Here is a 12,355-nt window from a genome sequence, read left to right as displayed (position 1 = left end):
AAAAACTATAAATTACATTGTGTCACTGTTGTGACAAGCAAAGTTTAAAACTGAACATCACCACAACCAATGTTTGGAGGTTTTTTTTGGGTGTGTGTGGAAATGGTTTTGGTAGTGCAAAGTCATGCATTGTAAACAAGCAAAGTTCTGGCCATATAGTCTTAAAATATTTGTGGTGGCTTTTAATAGACTCAGATCTTTGCCTTTGAGCTCACTTTAAACAAGAAACAAGGGTATGGCACAAAGAAAGGCAAGCCCTGTGTGTGGATAAAAGCAACTGATCCACGTTTGAGATCAATGTACAATATTTTCAGTATGTGTGTAGCAACCACAACGACTAGGAGGAACAGAAGCAGAATAGAACTTTGCCTCATAGAGAAAACACACCATGAAAAGAGGGACTTTTTCTTTTCTTTTTTTACTGGTTCATTTGAAAACAAGTACATCTGCAATTGTACGTGTGCGACCACTTTGTAAACTAGGGATGAGAAATACTTGAAATTTTTCAGAGTTCTACAGAGTGGCTTTGGAGTACATTTCTTGGAAATTTGCATGATTTTACTTATAACGGTAGGTGTATTACATATGGAAATTTTATCTTCTAGGGCAAAAGAACAAAGACAAATGTTACTAGTCAGGACCTGTGGAATCAAATCACTGCTCTTATCAAAGCACGAGAAATTACAAATTCCATAAAGCACATTGTTATTTTTCTAATGTATCCCTGATCCATAATGAGAAGCAATCTAACATATAGATTTTGCATTCAATATCGCTGTCAAAAACTACATTACACATCAAATGTTAATGGCACTGGGGAGTTGGGGTGATTAATACCATAACAAATGGTATATATTACAAATTTTCTTTTGTTCTTTACTCACAATGACGCATACAGCCAGGATTTAACCTTTAAGGGTTAAAGAGTTTAATCAATGTCAATGTCTGATCTTCTGAAGGCGATAAAGAACGGTCTGTCTAGCGATACCCAACAGAACATCACTTTGTCAAGCCACAAAGCCCCCAAAAGCTTGTCAAGTAAGTTACTAGAAACCTCTTTGTGGTTAGAACTCAGCTCCTTCCTGCTTGACCTATTATTTGATATTTGACCACTTGGTTGCAAGACACTTGCTCTTTCCAGCTGAAATGTCACTGGGGCATCTTGTCAGCTCCCCGACATCTCGGCCTGACATACAATTTTACTTTTGTGTGCTACAAGGCAGAAAATGCAGGGCAATGGCCTTGCTTTAAATTCTGTCAGCATCCAAGATGGGCGTCACTCTTGGGTCCTACTACCAACAACAACAACAACAAAAAAGGGGAGTCTATTTTGAAGGTCAAAACGGCCATTACTTTAAAGTCTCTGCAGCTTAAACTAAATTTATTACCTGCAATCCTGGTTTGGGAACTGCCCTTATAAAAAGTACATAAACATATCATCTAAAAAAGAGAGAGGGAGAGATTCCTCCCTGCACAATTGTTTCTACTTTCTTATCAAATGCGGACTTGATAAAAGGATGAGTTTGCAATGCCTGCAGGGACCGGATTCCACACTTAACTTAACTTGTTCAAATGGGCAAGTAGCATCATGTAGGTTTACAAGAAGCAACCTGACCTTCTCACATTGACCAGGAGTGACATTATTGTGCAGGAAGAGAAGCAGTCACATCATTTCTGTTTTGCACAACCTGCTTAAAGTTTGCAACTAAATGCTTGTCTTCAGTTGAGCTGACAAGAGAGGAGAAGGGGGCTCAGTGAACCATGGCAGGGCTGCCATGAAATGACAGGAATCATTGGCATACATTTCAAATAGCTCTCTCAATCCTATTAAAGTATTGCAGCCCTGTTTTAAAATAGACAAGTATGAAACAACTTTGATAGATAGAGACTAAAATGGCTTATTGATTTTTTTATATATATAAAGTCTCAGGAAAATTACCCAAAATGTGTCATTCTTTAACATTTAAAAATATATTACATAAAAATGAGCTGCCGTGATAAATAAAAACTTTTTCTTTTTTCTTTTAATGAACTCTTTTTCAGTATGCTGGGAGCGCAGGAACATAGGAACGACCCGTGAAATCCCCGCAATGAATAATGCAAAATTAATGCCACGGAAATGCATAGAGAAATAAGTGCAATTCGAAGGCTCAAAACATCCAAATAAGAGGTTTTTTTTTTAAATTAGTTACACACATTTATTTTTATATAGCTGCTTACAAAAAAAATATCAGATCTTAACATCCATTTTGCATTGCTCGTTTGGTGGTGGGTATGAAATTCAGGGTCGAGGAATATGAGGAAATCTCAGATTGGGATCTGTTGTGTACCAAGGCAAAAGATGTATCGTAGTCTGACTCTGCCTTGAGTGGCAAAAAGTCTGGGATGCAACTCTGGTCCAGCTGGGTTAAGGATCTTGAAGGTCTAGGGATGCTTAAAGTGTTTTGCGGGTCCTATAAGGCAAAAAGAAAAGGGAAAAAACCATAAATAAAACACACACACATTAGCCATAGGCCAATTAAGAAACAGTATGCTCAAATTCTACGGCATATTAGTACAGCCCAATGCACGGTTTAAAGCAGTTTTAAGCCCCATTAATTTCAACAAGCACACCATGATTATCTATGGATTACATTAGTTAACAATAATTTTTGAAAACATTACTTGTTTCGCCTTATATTTCGACTACCCTTCTCATTTTCACATTTGAATGCTCTAGTAAAGGTTTTGATTCTCTCATTCCTGTATCTCTGCTGCACTGCTATCATTAAGACTGAAAATTGCTAAATTGCATCAATCATCTACAAATCGGAACACGTGATTTTTCGCACTGTACAGTAAAGTCTAGAATAGTTTTTTCACTAAAAGTGTAACTTCATTTCTTTTTTTTTTTAAAAAAAAAGCCTATTGTTTGATGATGCTGAATTATGCTTGGCCCTGACCTTTCCCAGTTTAAAATTTTGTCTCATTCTGTGTCTGGAATTAATTAAAACATGGTCAGCAACTACATTCCTTCCAAATAGGATACAGTCTTGGAGAAATATTGCCTTGCTCATGCTTATTACATAGCTGCCAAGTTTTCCCTTTTCTCGCGAGGAAGCCTATTCAGCATAAGGGAATTTCCCTTTAAAAAAGGGATAACTTGGCAGCTATGGCTTATTAACATCTACAACAGGCATCCCCAAACTTCGGCCCTCCAGATGTTTTGGACTACAATCCCCATCATCCCCGACCACTGGTCCTGTTAGCTAGGGATCATGGGAGTTGTAGGCCAAAACATCTGGAGGGCCGCAGTTTGGGGATGCCTGATCTACAAAACTGTAGCTACATTTTTCATTGATCAGAGCAAATGAAGCAGATAAAGTATTCGGGTACCATAACCCTACACATTTTTTACTCAGAACTAAGTCCCAGCAACTTAATCCTAGGTAAGAGAGCAAAGAGGAGCAGTTTGAGTCAGTCTGAAGAATATATAGGAAGAATGAGTGCCATGGAATGCATTCGATGAATTGTATGAGCACCAAAATACAGGCTGCAGTAATGAAGTGGAAGGGAATATTTGGAATTTTGCTACTGTGCGCATTGGGTTTTTGAGAGCCTCCCCCTCCCATTCCCATTACTGCTACTGGGGAGAAGGAGGAGGAAAAATCAATGGTTTGCATCTAACACCTAGTTCAGCAATTTCCTTTGATGTTGGCTCTTTGATTTCCTGATACAACACAAGCTATCTTGTAGCAGCCTGAAAAGGCGGACCTTTCAGAACCACCAATATGGTTGCAAGTTCAAATGGTTACCCCAAAGAGATATTTAAAAAGCAGTTGTACGCTCAGTTCTACAAAGAATTTCGGATTGTGAAGTTTGAGTTAGACAGAAATTAAACTTGTAATCTTTGCCGCGAGTATATTTTGGTCCTACTGCACACGGCATATTGGAGCCAAGTTAAAATCCATATGTTTATTGCAGTGGCAACACTGACTTCACATATTTGAACATCTGTTATTCTAATTAGCAAGTTTTAATTATCTAAATGTTTAAATAGGATGCCGCAGCAAGAATGCAAAAAAATTGGATTTCCTGGCTTACTCCAAAGAGAGAAATTCTGACGCTATGTGAAAATGTGCTTTGTTTTAAAATTCCGCTCCAAAAATCAAGGACAAATTGTCATTTTAAATAGGTGCAGTCAATAGGTAAAGGACAGGTTGTCTTGCATATTTGTCAGTGTCATTTTCCGCATTAACTCGCTTATCGTTCTGGCTAAAAATCATAATCATTTCTCACATTTTATTTCCCTCAAAACTCAGCTGGTTCTTTTTTTAAAAATAAAAGAACCTCAAAATCCCAAGCAAGGGGGTAGAAATCAGGTTCCCTCAGAGAGTTGCACAAAAAAAGTATGAAACTTAATGATTGGCAGCTAGTCAATAGACTGTTACAGGAAAAGGCTTCAATGTTTGGCGGTGGTGGGAAGAGGGGGGGGGGTCTGGTCTGCTTCAGTTCTCAGGCCCAGGCTGCACCTCCTAGGAAACTGAGGTAGAATAACATCCGACAAATGGAATGGAAATATGATTGCTCCTGTAGCCTTGACAGATGGAGGAAAAGCTTTCGCCGCTATTCATACGAACTGTTTTGATCCAGAACTGCTGTATGCATTTAAAACAAATGAAGAAAACACATAGCCCTGAAAGTGTAAACTTACACTGGAATAACTCAAAATAATATAGGTGGGTTTTTTAAAATTTATTACTATAACCATGTGTCTATGTGCATCAGATTGTGTTTTCTCTTTCTCAGTATCATTGCACTCTATCCCTTAGTTGGCAAGATTACAGAATTGGAACTTAAGACTCTTTTTCTGTATTTACAGATGGGTTCTGTCCAAGTGGGTGGCTCCATGTTGCAGCACCTTAAGAGACTAGAGATGCTCTGAAAGTTTGCCCTAGCCTGGCTTAAAAAAAAGAACTTCTGGGGGTCTTAAAAGGTTCCCTCAAAATAATGCTTCCCCCCCCCCCAATCCTACTACAGCTCAGATCAGTATTTGGGCTGGAGAATGATTCTTGGTTTGTCTCTGCTCATCTCCACCAGCCCCCAAGGCACTCGCCTTTTTACTTATCTGTATCTGGCAGTACAGTGGTACCTTGGTTGTCGAAAGGCTTGGCTCCCAAACAGATCGGCTCCCGAACGCCGCAAACCCGGAAGTGAGTGTTTCGGTTTGCGAACGTTTTTTGGAAGCCGAACGTCCGACACGGCTTCCCATTGAGTGCAGGAAGCTCCTGCAGTCAATCGGAAATCGCGCCTTGGTTTTCGATCGGTTCCAGAAGTCGAACAGACTCTCAGAACGGATAAAGTTCAACAACCATGGTACCACTGTATCAGAGAACAGGAAGAAGGGATCGTTCTTTCACCCTACACTGCTGTAGTGTAGCTCCTTAGACTTTTAGTCTACCTAAATGATTTCATATACTATTTGGAATTTCCAACACGGCTATATAAATACAGTGGTACCTCGGTTTTCTAACGTAATCCGTTCGAGTTCCGAGGCACTTACTTCCGGGTTTTCGGCATTCGAGTTCCAAAATGTTCGACTACAGAGGTGTTCGAAAACCGAGGTACATCATTCAAGAGCATTTAGAAATGTACTGTAGATACATGATGGGAGAATGATGTACCTTGAAATTCCGCAATAACCATTTGTGTCAGTTTAATGAATTTGCTGCATGATCCTCACCCAGTTTTTTAGGATTCAACAACTATCTTGTAGGTAGAGAACCAACATCCCCCAAGATCAGGTTTGTACTGTGGTCAGTAAAACGGGGTGTCTGCAGTTTCTTCACAGACTGCTCTGCTACCACCTTGTTTTCCCATCCAGATTTAGGATGAGCTCTAATGGCCTTAGACCCCACAAATCTGTCTAATTCTCCATTAAAGCCATCCAAGTCGGCGGCCATCACTGCAGCTTAGAATCACAGAATGGTAGAGTTGGGAGGAAGCAGCACCCTGCAATGCAGGAATCTACTACCCAACGTGGGGCTCGAAACCACAACCACAAGATTAAGAGTCTCATGCTTTACCAACTGAGCTATGCCAGCTTGTGGTAGCAAATTCCATAGTTCAACAATTTCTTTGGTGATCACTCATACCCAAGTAAGATTGTCTTCCATAACAATGGGTCTGTAAGTGACTGTGGAGGCCAATTCTGGATCCATAGTGGGGACATTGGTTTCCAGGTGGGAGCTGATCATGGTGTGGATTTGCCAAGCGTGCCTTCCTCTTAGCACGTTTCTCCCTGGCGTCCTGAGATCGAGTTTCTTCAAAGCCCATGACACCTTTGGTCAAGGCTGTTCTCCAACTGGAGCACTCGCAGGCCAGTGTTTCCCAGTTGTCAGTGTTTATACTACATTTTTAAAGATTTGCCTTGAGACAGTCTTTAAACCTCTTTTGTTGACCAACAATGCACTGTGCAGGAAGCGCTATCTTTTGTTCCGAATCTTCAAATGTTCAGCTCAAGTGCATGGTTCCAGGTTTCAGTACTGTGAGAGAAAAACTTCACTTTTCCCCACACCCCTAGAATCTCACGCAGCTCTATCATGTCTCTGCTTACTTGCCTTTGTCTTAACTAAAATATTGTAAACTTATTTTGTGGTGGCGTTGCTCCTGACCCTTGATCATTTTGGTCACCCTTTTTCTAAATCTTTCCCAGCTCTGCAATGTCCTTGCTGAGCGGCCCTTTTAACACCCCTCCCGCCCTTGTGTGCATCCCTCGAATGGGATGTAGGTGGTGCGGTGATCTAAACCACTGAGCCTCTTGGGCTTGCCGATCAGAAGGTCAGCGGTTCAAATCCTTGCTCCCATTGCTCTGTCCCAGCTTCTGCCAACCTAGCAGTTCAAAAGCACAACAGTGCAAGCACATAAATAGGTACCACTGTGGCGGGAAGGTAAATGGCGTTTCCGTGCGCTCTGGTTTCCATCACGGTTTTTCGTTGCACCAGAAGCGGTTTAGTCCACATGACCCGGAAAGCTGTCTGTGGACAAACGCCGGATCCCTTGGCCTGAAAGCGAGATGAACGTCGCAACCCCATAGCTGCCCTTGACTGGACGTAAGTGTCCAGGGGTCCTTTACCTTTACCTTGCATCCCTCGACTGTTGGCCAGGTAGACCTGATGGAGATCACTCCACGTTGGGGACAATATATACCGCAATCCAGAACAGCAGAGCTGCTTCTCAGGCTCTTATGGGAGATGGAACTCAGCGAGCACCCCGGGCTCTTTCTTCTTGCAGACAAGCAGAAAGCCAACTCTGTGGCTCTATCTTGCAGAACGATGACTATATGCTCTTGAGCGTCGCTCAAGTTTCTATGCAATGCGCTGCCATTATTAAGCCTCCATTGTCAAGCAACTCCGGCATGCACTCCTTTCATAGCACAACGCTCGACTCTTTATGCAGCTCTAAACATGGAGACGGAAAGACTGCCGACTCTGTTTTCCCCTTTCCTTTTTACCCTTTCTATTTGAATCTCGCGGGCCAAGCCTTGTGCTTGTGTTACTGGCCATATTTATGGGTGCCCATTTTATGGGCGAATGGAAGCTTGGCCCTAAATCCAAGCGAGCGGCCTTCTAATGTCCACACCTCCCCACCGCTAGTTTTAGAGGTGGCTGTTTTTCCAACCGTTACTTCAGTCGGTGGAGGCTGGGAGGGGATCAATTAAAAGGAAATAAAAAGGGGCGAGATTGTATTGACTAGCTACATATTGCTCGCTCAGCCTTTGCAACAGGCTGGAAGGGCCTGTACAGAAAAAAAGGTTTTCCAGCAGTCTATTTTTTTTTGTCAGAGTCCTGGAATCTGATGCAGATCTGTTCTCTGGCAGAAAGGGGAAAGGGGAAGCGGGGGGGGGGCGAGAAGAGGGAGGAAAAAAGACTATATTTACATTCACTTTGCCAAACATTAGCATCTTTTTGTCCAATCATTTGAATTCAGAAGGGTTAGGAGAAAACAGCTTAGAGAACAAGGGTTGACACATACAGTGTGAAATCTTAAGGTGCTTGAATGCAATGAGGGAGAAAGTGAGCCCGAACCGCATTTCAGCTCCCTAACTGCGCGGCAGCCCGCGTGAACTTTGTGACAGGTCTCTGTCTCTCAGCCACACTCGAGTAGCTTCTGCTGACATTCAGCTGTCAGCCAGCATCCCTTTACCATGCCCCTAACATGCTCTACAGCTTCACCCAATTAACTTGCTTTCACTTGACATTGCAGCAAAAAGCTTCATAATAGGTGGTCAAGGTGCACGCTGCCTGCCTGCCCTCTTAACTGCTCACGCACAGCAAGATGCTTAACTACTTTCCTTCTTCCCAGTTTGCTCCAAAGTCGTGCGACTATGATTTAGTCATCCCATTTACTAAACCGGGAAGAGAAATCCGGCATTCAGCAAAGCCACATTTCTCGTTTTATTTTAAATCATGCTTTAAAAATGAAAGGGGGGGGGGAATCCAAAACCAAAGGACCGAAATCTGACCATCAAAATAATTTGATTTTAAATATATACATTTGATTTATATATATATTAGCAACAGAAATGCAGGGAGTGTGGGGCATCATAATTATTATTTCCAACAATAGCCTTTTATGACACAGAAGGATATGGCTAAGGCACAATTAAAGTGTCTTTATGATTCAGCATTCTCACACCAGAAAAATCATTAGACATTTGGATGATTAACTCTATTACATACTCTGTCGAACAGCTGGCAGTATGTTAAGTAAAATAGTGAGCACCCCCTAAAAAATCATAGCAAAGAAAGTAAATGGATTGTAAATCTTTTAAGGGCATCCGGGAAAGATTTAAGATTCAGTTACACCTATTTTAACCCCAGATCATTGGTGAGATTTATTCCCCACTTTTTTTTTTTTTGCATGATCTAGGTAAATCCCCAGTTTTTATTAGGGTTAACCAAGTGCACAAGTGTCATCTCCTACTCTAAGGAAGTTACAGTATGCTATGAATGGAAGCCTGCTGATCAATATGCTATGGAAGAAATTTAAAGAGAGACCATATATCTGTGGCAGTATGCGTACAATGATCTATTGAGCTGAAGGATAAACTCATCGAGACATTAAAAACAAATGTCTTGTTTAAAAATGCATTTTAAGTGTTCCGGGAGTGTTTCGCGAGAAAAAGGGTCTCCCGCACAACAAATTCTCATAACCACCATTGTTTCTGACCCAGCTAATCAAAATGGGTGCATAACCCTTGCTGGCTTTGAAAATGGATCTCTTCATAGGCTTGACAGGCATATGTCAAGAATGCTTTGATGGTGTTTCCTGCTTGGCAGGGGGTTCGACTGGATGGCCCTTGTGGTCTCTTCCAACTCGATGATTCTATATGCTATATGAAGAGTAAGAATTGCAGAAAAGAGTAATTGGTGCTAGTTTGCCTTCAATAGAGACACTTTATGCTGTTCGAGCTAGGAAGAGAGCAGAGGGAATTGTCGCAGATCCTTTGCATCCGGGTCATCATCTGTTTGATTTACTTCCATCTGGACGTTGCTACAGGACTCTATACACAAAAACGGCTAGGCACAGGAACAGTTTCCCCCCTTGTGCCATCCAATTGTTAAATTCGTAGTTGTGTAGCGGAAGGGGAGGCCAGTTATGGGTGGGGGTTCCTTTGCTATGCTATTGTATTGTGAGTGGAACAGTGTTTGTATATGGTACGCTTTTATACTGCAATGTAGTCGAAGCAAAATTCCAAGTATGTTGGTACTTGGCCAATAAATTATTCCTATTCCTATTCCTATATTGAAGGTTGACGTTGTCTATCTCAAAGAGTTTTCTGCCGAAAAGAGTTTGTGAGGGGTTGAAGAGGGTGTGTGTCCCCTGCTTTGGAGGGAAAGTCACCCGTGGGGCACATGGGGAGAAGGGTTTGGTACCCCAAACCGTGATCCACGGCTCGTTTACTTCTGAATCCTTTCATTCAATGAAGCTGTTCCACCGTAAGTGGCCTGTAGGTTAGAGACATGTTCAAAACATCTTTCTACCAGTGTTGTGAGATTACAAACTGCACATGCTATCATGCCAGGCACCCTCAAGAGAGCAAAATTCCCTTTCCTTGCTCAAACTACCAATGTTTATCACTGATTTCATATCAGAACTATGCCGTCTTTTTTAAAAAGCCCCCTCCGGGGGGAAAAGAACAATGCTAGTCACATTGTGCCCTTGATAAACCGCTGTTGTATGTAGATAACACTTCTTGATGTGACAGCAATGTAACATTTGTATAAGAGCATCCCACTGGGATTTCAGAAACTCTTCAGAATTGCTGTTCAAACACTGGCAGCATTATCCAAATTCAACGTGCCTGAGGTTCACTCATTTTTTTAAAAAAAATAAATATATGGGCCATGCATTTTGTTGGATTAAAAAAACAACAACAAAGCAGCCAGCTTTTACCAAATAAAATAAAATAGAATAAAATAATAATCTGAGAAGGTGCTACATTCCGTAAATGTATCCTTTATAAAAGCAATAAAATCAGCAAATAGCTTTATGAGGAAATCCCAGAATGTTGCTCTGTATGAAATAATTTGAAGGAACTGCCTGACGGCAAGGAATCTAATCCAAAATTCTCGTACCAGGTGGGGAAGACGCTAGAATTTCTAACTCAATGAAGTACACTTGAGTGTCCTCATAAAAGTTAGCTGCTTTTAAAATACCTTTCGATCTGACTTAGATTTTACACACAGAGAGTTTTTGGTCCTGACTTTTGCTTCTCCTCCTCCTGGTGCAAGCAGTTTATGAGCAATACCAATCACTTGTGAGTTTTATAGAATCAGAAATTAAACAGAAAAGTGAATTTGTTTTGAAAAGGCATTGCAATGAGAGCGGGGGGGACGGGGACCCTTAATTGTTATATGAATAACTAGGAGGGGGGAAAGGGTCATACTCTAGGTTCAATTTCAGTTGATGTCTAACAGGCATGCAAGCTTCAAATTATGCTAACTGGGCAAGAAATCAAGCTTATCAGTTATAAACAATTTTTGAGTGTGGCTGGGCTAGGGTTACAGCTTCTATTGTTTCTGGCCTCATTCATATATACAGTTATACTTCTGGCTGCACCTAAATAAAAACCTAATAATTCAAGGGGGGGAAAACTATGTATATATACCAATCAGCCGTGGATTGGTACTGACACTGGAAAATCACTTTTCCCAAAACGGCCATACAAGCCGAGAGTCACTAAGCAAACGAAAATCAATATTTTCCGCATACCAATTGCATCCTAAGGGAATCAACGTTCTAGAAAGAAATTGTCCCCACCCACCCCCGCCTTTTATACGAATGTAAAATCTGTATACAAGAGAGAGGAAAGAATGTGCGCAAAAGTCTGTACGGAATGATTAAAATGCAGAGGAAGACAAAGAGATATAGGCAGTTATAATGTGGTTTTCCTCCAAGTACCTTGTGGTACCTTATGTGGCTAGTTGGGGAGTCACGGTCAACAGCAGAACCTGCTCCTTAATTCAGATTCACTTGTCCCTTGAACACACAGTTGGGTTTAAAGGTCCAGCTTTGGAAATGCAGAGACCAGCTATATGTTACGTGCACCAAGGCTGTCTCAAGGCAAATTTTTAAAATGTATAAACACCGACATTTGTGCTTGCCTGCGAGCGTTCCACTTGGAGAACGGCCTTTACCAAAGGTGTCATGGGCTTTGAAGACATTTGAACTCAGGACGCAAGGGAGAAACGTGCTAAGAGGAAGGCACGCTTGGCAAATCCACACCGTGATCAACTCCCGCCTGGAAACCAATGCCCCCACTGTGGAAGGACGTGTGGATCCAGAATTGGCCTCCACAGTCACTTACGGACACATTGTTAAAACCGTGTTTATGGAAGACAATCTTAGTCGGCTATGAGGGATCGCCAAAGCAGCAGCAGCAGCAGCAGCATGGGTATTCACGGGGGGCACAAAGGACGCAACTCCAGCCCCCCTCCCAATGAGCCATAATCTCTGGATCCCTATTTCTTTCTTCTTGAAAATACGCATCTAGCACTTAGAATCATAGAATTGTAGAGTTGGAAGGGACCCCGAGGGTCATCCAGTCCAAACCCCAGCAATGTGGGGATTTTGGTTAAGCTGTTATGAAATTTACACTGAGTAACTGCGCTGCAGAAAGCATGCTGAGGAGACTACACGTTCTGCGCATAATTAAGAAAATGCAAAAATAAATCTCTAGCTTGGTTGTAATTATAGAAAATAACAGAAGTTACATTAACACTACAAAAACCCCACCCACCAGGGTACTGAGAGAGGTACACAATGCTCCTTATATACTGTACCCAATTAGAATCATAGAATCATAGAATCA

At 41.6% G+C, this 12,355-nt stretch overlaps 1 protein-coding gene across 7 annotated transcripts in view; it reads right to left on the bottom strand.

The window, feature by feature from the left end:
- Nucleotides 1–399: 399 nt before the first annotated feature.
- The window catches only part of CCDC171 (coiled-coil domain containing 171), a 202,656-nt gene continuing 190,700 nt past the window's right edge, over nt 400–12,355 (bottom strand). For all 7 annotated transcript variants that reach the window (XM_060269246.2, XM_060269247.2, XM_088658745.1 and 4 more), the window contains one exon: nt 400–2,453. In XM_060269246.2, the coding sequence (XP_060125229.2) occupies nt 2,238–2,453 (216 nt within the window). In that variant the 3' untranslated portion in view covers nt 400–2,237. The remainder of the gene's footprint in view (nt 2,454–12,355) is intronic.

This window comes from Zootoca vivipara, chromosome 15 (assembly GCF_965207765.1).
Source record: "Zootoca vivipara chromosome 15, rZooViv2.hap1.1, whole genome shotgun sequence".
Taxonomy (NCBI): domain Eukaryota; kingdom Metazoa; phylum Chordata; class Lepidosauria; order Squamata; family Lacertidae; genus Zootoca; species Zootoca vivipara.
Note: the sequence above shows the minus strand (reverse complement) of the source record. Positions and strands in the feature narration are given on the sequence as shown.